The sequence below is a fragment of the Lottia gigantea genome (genome assembly GCF_000327385.1).
Source record: "Lottia gigantea unplaced genomic scaffold LOTGIsca_97, whole genome shotgun sequence".
NCBI classification, from domain to species: Eukaryota; Metazoa; Mollusca; class Gastropoda; family Lottiidae; genus Lottia; species Lottia gigantea.
In genome coordinates, this window is record NW_008711143.1 from 171,082 (window position 1) to 181,260 (window position 10,179).

The 10,179-nt window shown below is 30.8% G+C and overlaps 2 protein-coding genes across 2 annotated transcripts; both read left to right on the top strand.

Moving 5' to 3' along the window:
* The first annotated feature begins 1,061 nt into the window (after positions 1-1,061).
* Positions 1,062-1,745, top strand: LOTGIDRAFT_198238 (hypothetical protein). Its single transcript, XM_009068974.1, has one exon. The coding sequence runs from the start codon at positions 1,176-1,178 to the stop codon at positions 1,323-1,325; it is 150 nt and encodes a 49-aa protein (XP_009067222.1). The 5' UTR covers positions 1,062-1,175; the 3' UTR covers positions 1,326-1,745.
* A 1,235-nt stretch (positions 1,746-2,980) lies between these two features.
* Positions 2,981-7,153, top strand: LOTGIDRAFT_237149 (hypothetical protein; the record flags this gene model as incomplete). The annotated part of the gene is made up of 4 exons (XM_009068975.1): positions 2,981-3,513; positions 5,096-5,312; positions 5,559-5,638; positions 7,137-7,153. The coding sequence occupies exons 1-4, from the start codon at positions 3,318-3,320 to the stop codon at positions 7,151-7,153; spliced, it is 510 nt and encodes a 169-aa protein (XP_009067223.1). The 5' UTR covers positions 2,981-3,317.
* Between the last annotated feature and the right edge of the window lie 3,026 nt (positions 7,154-10,179).

The following is a 10,179-nucleotide window of genomic DNA, read 5'->3' on the forward strand; positions in this document are numbered from 1 at the left end:
TGTAGGGAAATGTTGTCACAGCAGACTTTTTGGTGTCTAGTCAACATCTGTTATGAGTGTGATGTAAGTTATATGTTTTGTAAATGAATATTTGCTTTTTATCCATTATAGGTGTTGGTTTACAGCCTAGAACATCATCAGCCATCAAACATCAGTCTCATCAAAATGGTACAACAGGAACACCACCTGTTAAACGTTCACGTCAGTCTGAAAATAGCCTATCTAATGTATCTCTTAACTCTAGTAATGATTCCTTTGATGACACTCCAACTCGTACTAGTAAACGTATTGCTTCCATGACAACTGTATTTACAGATGATGGTCGGAAACGTTTACGGAAAACATGAGAGATAACTTTTCTATATTTTATAGGCAGTTTTAAGGACCAGGGACTGATTTTAGGTTCAGTGTTAAATTATTTTATTGTTACCTAATGTTTATCCAGAAGATGCAAAGTAATTTTGTGCCTAGTTAAGCAGAAAATTAAGCTTTAGAGGAGAAGCAGGAATTGCATTATTCTGAAAACATTACATTTGTAGATAGGTGAAAAGCTATTCTACAAGTCAGATTCTGATTCACACTTCCTCAATTGAAAATTGAGATACCATAGTTTGAATCTATTTAAATGCTGTTTAGATGGTTACATAATATTTAAATACTGTTTCAATGATATTTTAAAACTGTTTAAGTAACATTTAAATACTGTTTAAATGATGTTTGAATACTGTTCATATGATATTTAAATACTGTTTAAATAATGTTTGAATACTGTTCATATGATATTTAAATACTGTTTAAATAACATTTAGATATTGTTAGAATAATGTTCAGATGCTGATAATGTGATATTTAAATACTGTTAAATGATATTTGAACATTTTAAGATATTTAAATGCTGTTTAAATTATATTAGAATACTGTTAGAATAATATTTAAATACTGTATAGATAATATTTAGATAATGGTTAAGTACTGTTTAAAATAATATTTGAATACTGTTTAAATACTGTTTATTTGATATTTAAATACTGTTTATTTGATATTTAAATACTGTTTATATGATATTTAAATACTATTTAAATGATACTTAAATACTGTGTAAATGATATTTAAATACTATTTAAATGATATTTGAAATAACATATCTGTTTATATGATATTTAGAAACTGTTTAAATGATAATGTTGAGATACTATTTAAATACTGTTAATATAAAAAATCATTTGTTATTTATCAATCATTCAGTAAAGATATTTCTCATATCATTTTTCATTTTGTATTGTTTTATTCTGAGAATTTCACTTCCATCTGACTGTACAAGATGAATTTTGAATAGTTTTCAGTATGATATATCTTATTATGTTTTCTCTCTCTTTATAACACTGGATACCACTAATTGCTTAAATATAAACTAGAACTCTTTAGGTAAAAGTAAATTGTTTTTTTGGATGCTTCCAGTATTTTAAAAAATGTCTTAAAAGCCTCCTATCTTTATTATTGGTAATAATGACAGGCCTTAAAATCTTATTTTTTATACACACCTAAGGAATAGATCTTTGCATAATTTTATAGTTTCTAAATTGAATTTCCAATAGGTTAATAAATAGTTCAGGAATCAGATGGTGTTTCCATTATAAGTTTAAATTGAGTCATTTGTTGTATAGTTCATTTTGTTGTTTATTTCATTTTATTTTTCTATTTCATCATTCTTTTTGTATATATTTTTGATTACCATTTAATAGAAATGATTAAAATATCTTGGCTTCATTTATTCTATAATATAATATAATATTATTTCCTTTCTAATGATATATTCTATAACTTCATATTGCAATTTCCACAAGAGGTCTGGTGTGTCTCAAATACAAAGAGGATGAGCTCCAAATTAATGAGATCAAGTAATAATTTATTCTATGGTAACATTACAACCGTGATAAATACTTTATTAGACTGTATTAAAGATTTGAAACAAATATTTGCGATGAAAGTACATTTGAGCATAAAAAGATTGTGGAAGAAGTACTGAAATGTGGCTGATTTAATTACCTTTCAACACATTTCTAGTGTCTAGACCAGGAACGTCCTCCAGCATAAGGCTGGCCGGTCGTAGGAACTGTTAAACGTGAATACAGGCCCAAACTTTAACTCATCAAATCAGTTTTTAATAATAAAACTAATTTATCAACTTCTAATTAACTTTAAGTAAACCGGTGTCATTTAGTTAATTAATCATCCTTTAATTACTTAGTCTGACATATCTCTCAACTTTCCCTTGTTTGGTGTTAAATCAACAGATTTATTTCCAATAATAAAACACATGAGACCACAATGAACTGGCAAAATAATTCCATGGAAAGCAATTTTGTTGACTGATTGATTTAAGGTGATTATTCCCTCTGAAAATATCTTTGTGTTCAACTTAAAGTATAATGCCTATATATAAGAATAGGTTACGCATTGCATTCGAGCAAATTTGCTCAGAAATGCGTCGTTTCTAAATATTTCCACAAGTGTGGATACCAATATCAATTCTGTGATTCTCTGTAGGTTTTTTAAAAATCAAAATAGAAACAATTCAAGATAATGTAAAATTACAAAGAGAGTATTGAGGTTAAGACAAATGATAGAGTTTTGGAATATTCTCAGTTGAGAAATCCTTCTGACTTTGATTTGGTATATTTTTTTCGAACTGACATAGCCTAGACTACTTTCCTTTAAAAATGGTAATTAAAATTTAATAAATCAATCATGCAATATCTAATCAAAATTTTAAGACCAGTTAATCGTATCTTCGGGCAAATTATCCAGTGAAATTGAGTCTCGAGAAAGAACATGCGAAAAGTTTATACCACTTCGTGACCCTTAACTTTGATAGTTAAAACAATGTTTGAAGTGAAAGTTTTATATTAATAATCACAGTTCATCGCATTCGGATTAGAAACTATGTGACTTCGGATTTATTTTACATCTTGTATGATCGTAACATTTACAAGTGAAATTTGGCCTAATATTTATATGCGAACTTTGTAATACGAAAACAGTTCAGACAAAAATTGTGAAGCTAATTGTTGCAAATGTGTAGTAAATATTATAGAGTGAATATTTAGAGCACGACTAGGGGCTGAAGACACAAGAGTGACACCGTGTGAGAAACTTTCTATCGATTGTAGTTTAGGGATTCTTGTCGAGACTTATGTGTAGAAGGATTATTCTTTTTAAAGAATAGATGAAGCAAACCTTCTTTTGTATATATTGAAAACTGTTCGGCAAGACGTTGGTAAAGTGCTCGAAAATAACAGATTCGACATTAGATAACCATGCTTACCCTAGAATTATTATTAACCGTCATATCGGCAATGTTGTGTTTAATAGACAGTTACCCATCAGGGGCCCCGTCCAGTTCCTGTATCAATCTGCTACCGAACCATCATGGTACAGCATCTCAGCCACTACCAGCACCCTATACCATCAGTATTAATAGAGATACCTATTCTCCACGAACTCCTTTAATAGGTAAGATCAGTTCAATATAATATAATAATATAAATGATATTTCTAACGTTACAAACTAATTCGGTGGTAAATGTTTGATAGGTCTCTTTTCTGCTTTTGTTTAACCCTTATTAAATGATGACAATGGTGTTAGACGGTGATAAGAACATTAGTCTCATAAAAGCACTGACCTAGATCACAAAGTATAGACTCATGTTAAAATAAGGCGCAAAAGTTAAGAAATATTAGAAAGTTAATAATGCAAAGCTAAGATTAAAGTAACATCTTGGGAAAAATTTGTGAAAAATAAGAATTAGTCTCCTTCTTTAGTCTAATGTTTAATAAAAAAAAGTGATGATAAATCCTGTATGAAATCTGAAGATTAAACTCTTTATATGTACCTATAAAAAATGAGCATACATCAATAATTAAGTAAAACAAATTTGGTAGAAAATTGCTAAAAAATCAAATCTTAACTTTTTTGGTGTATTAGATTGTTGAGATTCGAGCCTACCATGGACTAGGATTTTACTGAGATTTTTATTTCTCCTGTAAGCTGTAACAAGTCTCTTGCTATACACATGGGGATATTGGTCTTGAAGATGCTTATAATGGCATTTAATGTCATGTGAGGCATTGGAAGCAGTGTTGTTGTAAATTGTAACAAAAGGTATGATCTGATCATTTTGGATATTTAGGCCATTTAGGTGAACAGTTTGAAGTTACCCCTTCGCTGTAATCTTCTTTGTTTCGGTTTGATATTTGCCATAGGTAGTATCCTTTCAATCGGCATGATCATCAAGTCTTCAATGGAATGGTCGAGTTGATTAAAGTGATTGGCAATTGGTCTATTTTTGCCCTGCACTATATCATCGTGATGGCCATTAAAACGAGTTACCCTATTCTTTCAGTACATGTTTATAATTAAAAAGTTGAACAATATTATTAGTAAACAATAAGATTACACACACAGCATAATATTATATTGCGGTGGCTAATTATATCTTGAAGAAGGAGATATCGTGTTCTATAGGGTTATATTAACTATTTCTTCCTCTAATTACACTCTTATTAGCAGTTTTATTAATTAATTTCTCTTCAGTGTAATTTCAATTTGACTATTGCATATACTAATGAATTAAAGGCGTAGTATCCTATAATTTAGCACTTTGAAGAGATAGTCTATTATCTCTGTCTATATTAGTGATGAATACGCCTGTCCAGCCTTAAACACATAAGGATCAAGTCACTGGCGAATCATATCATCAGATCATCACGAGAAATTGAATAGCCCCGATCAACCCCGATTTAAGGTAAAGGGTTGCAACTATTACTTTTCGTTCGTCAACCAAGGACGACTTAATACAACGATGCATCAGATGTCGGCGGTGTTAGAAGGGTTTAAGAATCTGCCAATCGCAAGGTCGGCATGAGCTCTAATTCTCCTCATTTAATACAAAAAATTTATTAAAACAGTCTAATTAATAATTCATTAAAAAAAATATATTTTTAAAATCAAAATCACTATCGAATATGACATTGAACTAGATAACTATAAAATGTTTAAAATCGGTATTAACAGACTGTTGGTTTTCAGTTTCAGTTTTTGGAAAACCAGCGTTTATGGCATTCCTGATTCAGGGTCAGAGAAAAGACACAGGTGATCCTGCAGGCGAGTTTGTCCGACTTCCAGCTAACACTAAATACCTCCGATGTTCCAACGAGCAGGACTCGGTAACTCATTCCAATCCAACTCCCAGAAATATTTCCCAATTTGTGTGGAATCCACCATTAGATGATGTAGGTGAAATTGTATTTAAGTAAGTATGAAAGTTTTCTCTTTAATGACCAAAGTACGGACAGGAAAGTTGATGATCCCAATTAATCAAATGACACAGTGGGGACTTTTTCACTTTGATTTTAATCACTCATTTGTAGGCTGCAATCATAACCGTAATCACCATAATTGTGTAGAACCATAATCAACAAAGCAAATGATTTTTGGTTATATGGGTGTTTTTTTTCCTGTAATTTAAGGCATCACCAAATAACATGTTGTTTTTCAGGGGAACTGTCGCTCGGACCAAATCCTTTTATTATGGTGGCTTGGAGTCGAAATCTATCAAATATGTTCCCGGTTCTTCAGGTAGGTCAATCAGTGGGTACAATAGTTTTGTTAGTGACAATGGTTAAAAGTAGAATCTATTGCCCATAACAAGTATATAGTGGAAATCATTACCCTCAGCTAGTACACAGTGATAACACCATTGCCCGGTACTAGTGGACCAATAATTCTTAGCTATTGTCTGTGCAAAGTAAAACTTTTTTGTAATTTCATCCATTATTTTTATAAAAATTGGAACAGCAGCCTCAAAATAGTATTGTTAGTTTTAGAATGTCTTTTCGTTGATAAGAATATAATTATTTTGTAAGTATACATTGAAAAGAAACACATTTCTCTATTAGATATTTCAACGCGAAAAAGACACAGGTGTAAAACGTTTTCCTCCTATAGTATACGGTATTAAACCAATTGCTCTTAGTTGGTACTTACTGGTAACGCCATTACCCATAGCTAGTCTGCATAGTTCACGCCATTACCCATAGCTAGTCCACATAGCTCACGCCATTTCCCATATCCATAGCTAGTATACAGGGGTAAAACTTATTACGCATAATGTGAATGTGATGTGAATTCCACTCCAAATGTCTCTTGCTAATGATTTATTTTCCCATGGGTAAACGAAGATGAATAAACGTTTACTGACGTTAAGTGCAGGTCAATTAAATTATATAGAATTAATAAAAAGTCTAGATAGAAAGAACACAGTCCCATCAGAAGATTTATTTTGACAATCGTGGAATCGTAGGGATTAATTTGGGATCTTTGTATTTACAAAGATTAATGTCAGGATGTTTCATCAAGGTCTTTGGTACTAATCATTTCCGAGTACAAACGAGTACTTCCAATATTGATAGGAAAAATGCGCATAATTATCCAAATTAACATTTATAGTGGATGTTGTATATCCAAATCAAATATTGAATTATCTTCCGTTGAATTGTTTTTAATGAAACGATTATCCAGTAAATGTTGATTTATTTAAATGAAATGTTAAAACTCTATTTCCTCATTTCTTTCCTTTTACTGGCTATAATGTACTATCTCTTATACATTGAAAAAATTCATGAACAGAACCTACAGACTTCTTCGAGAAAATTTCTGGATAAACAAATTGAAAACAATACAACTAAATGGTCTTAATGTCCAAGTGGATTATCAAATTATTCCAGTTGTTGAACTTTTCAGTAGCACAGCTTGCCAAGAAATACCAATTATCAAGGAACTAAACAGGGAACTCCATAAAAATTCCCTGATATATTTCAAACAGATTTAGTTATTGCTTTTAAACGCAATAAGAATCTTAATAATATTTTAGTCCATGGTAGACCCATAGGTCAATAGAACTTTAATATCAATATATGTAATTATATATATATATATATATATATATATATTTAACAGAATATTGGTTCCTCTCCATTTTAATTTAATACTCTCTCTTTAGTTCATAGGATGTTGGTTACAGAAACAGAAAACGACGAACTTCATTCACATTAATATATATACTCTATTATTTTAGAATTATTTAATTTATAATTAGTATCACTTTATAATTTAATTTCATTGCTTTATTAAAATCACGTTGATGTAGCTGAATTTTCACCTCGGCCTGTGCTTTTGTAACTTCAATTATATATTGTTGTTACATCCTCTCTTACTTAAAGTCATTATCTTAGTCATTATTGAAGTTATTTTGGTTTATTGCATTCCTGACAACCTCTTATTGCCTGTTTTGATATACTATGACCCCCATTTTAGTATTGAAATACGATTCGTACTAGCGTGTGGGTTTTATGGGAAAAAATATAAAATTAGAATATTAAAACAGAACCTTAAAAAACATGTTGTTGTTACTCAGAGTTTTACGCTAAGCGATCTTCAAACAACTGACCTATTTTCGTCCAATTAAATTTTTTCATAAATCACGAGAAACATAATAAATATGAAAATCCCACGACACTGAATTGAAATAGGGGTTAGAATGTGGTCAATAATTAAACTATTTTACTTTATTCCCAATCCACAGGAGGAATATTACATAGTGGAGATTCTGGTATGAATGGTAGAAATAGATCAGGTGAGATTCGAACTATATAGCACATACATTAACTATTCTATTTCACCAACAAATATTTATGCTTCAATTGAAGCAAGTGGCAAACTTCTGGTTCCCTCCTGATCTAGTGATAATCACATTCCATTTTTCTCATAGTTTCTCCGTTATAGCCCCATCACACCGCACTGCGACCATTTGCGACCTTACGGCGACCCAAACTGTACTGGGTTCACGAATAACGTGAAGGAAACGCAATAAAAAGTCCCATAATATACAAATGCTATAACTGTCGCACTCAAACTGCTACATATGCGACCATATTGCCTTCCAAAGCATGTTTCTAATAAAATCTATGGGCTTGGTGCATTTAACTCTGATTGTGTTCATGAAGATTTTATGACGCTTGTTTAAAGCCAATCTCGAATCAGTGGAGATTTAAAGGAGAAAATTGGCTACAATGGCGCCCATCGGACGATATCTGACGCTTAGTACACGCTTCCATACAACCTTAACTCGCTCTGAACTAATTTTGCGTCGCCGTAGCAGCTCATTAAGAACGCCTTTTCGGTGTGACGGGGCTGTTATATTGAAATGAAAATAAAACACTCTTCTCACTCTTGCACGGCACTTTCAAATCATAACAACAATGTTACACGGCTCTTCAACTTTATCTGTAACAAAATTCAGACAAAAACGTCTTTTCATTGAAAAATGAAACGATTTTAGCTTTCCATATATATATTATATATTTATATGTTTATGTAGCCTATTTCTATTTCTATAACTCTCTACACTTGATGTATTTAGCACTATTTTATCAGTGGAAATATTATTGTATGTATTGTATATGTAAATGTATATGTAAATTGGGAAAGTGCTGCCATACAATAAGCAGCTAACTTTTGTTTTTACAAAAACAATCACATTCCTTGTACATCTTAATTGAATACTCTTTTCAGAACATTTTAGTACATATTTATGAAATATCGTCCTGAGCTATTGGTATTCTAATTTCTTGTTCTATTTAATTAACTTCCATCCTTGTCTTGATAATCACATTCCTTGTTAATTGAATACCTTAATTGAATACTCTCCTCATCTATTGATAATCACATTCCTTGTAAATCTAATTGAATAATCTCCTGATCTATTGATAATCACATTTCTTGTAAATCTTAATTGAATACTCTTCTGATCTATTGATAATCACATTTCTTGTACATCCTAATTGAATACTCTCCTGGTCTATTGATAATCGCATTCCTGGTAAATCTTAATTGAATAATCTCCTGATCTCTTGATAATCACATTTCTTGTACATCTTAATTGAATACTCTCCTCATCTATTGATAATCACATTCCTTGTAAATCTTAATTGAATAATCTCCTGATCTCTTGATAATCACATTTCTTGTACATCTTAATTGAATACTCTCCTGATCTATTGATAATCACATTCCTTGTACATGTTAATTGAATACTCTACTGATCTATTGTTAATCACATTCCTTGTACATGTTAATTGAATACTCTCCTGATCTATTGATAATCACATTTTTTGTACATCTTAATTGAATACTCCCCTAATCTATTGATTGATCTATTGATAATCACATTTCTTGTACATCCTAATTGAATACTCTCCTGGTCTATTGATAATCGCATTCCTGGTAAATCTTAATTGAATAATCTCCTGATCTCTTGATAATCACATTTCTTGTACATCTTAATTGAATACTCTCCTGGTCTATTGATAATCACATTCCTTGTACATCTTAATTGAGTACTCTCCTGATCTATTGATAATCACATTTCTTGTATATCTTTATTGAATACTCTCCTGGTCTATTAATAATCACATTCCTTGTACATCTTAATTGAATACTCTCTTGATCTATTGATAATCACATTTCTTGTAAATCTTAATTGAATACTCTCCTGATCTATTGATAATCACATTTCTTGTACATCCTAATTGAATACTCTCCTGATCTATTGATAATCGCATTCCTGGTAAATCTTAATTGAATAATCTCCTGATCTCTTGATAATCACATTTCTTGTACATCTTAATTGAATACTCTGCTGATCTATTGATAATCACATTCCTTGTACATCTTAATTGAATACTCTTCTGATCTATTGATAATCACATTACTTGTACATCTTTATTGAATACTCTCCTGGTCTATTGATAATCACATTTCTTCTACATCTTAATTGAATACTCTCCTGATCGATTGATAATCACATTCCTTGTACATCTTAATTGAATACTCTTCTGATCTAATGATAATCACATTCCTTGTACATCTTAATTGAATACTCTCCTCATCTATTGATAATCACATTCCTTGTAAATCTAATTGAATAATCTCCTGATCTATTGATAATCACATTTCTTGTAAATCTTAATTGAATACTCTTCTGATCTATTGATAATCACATTTCTTGTACATCCTAATTGAATACTCTCCTGGTCTATTGATAATCGCATTCCTGGTAA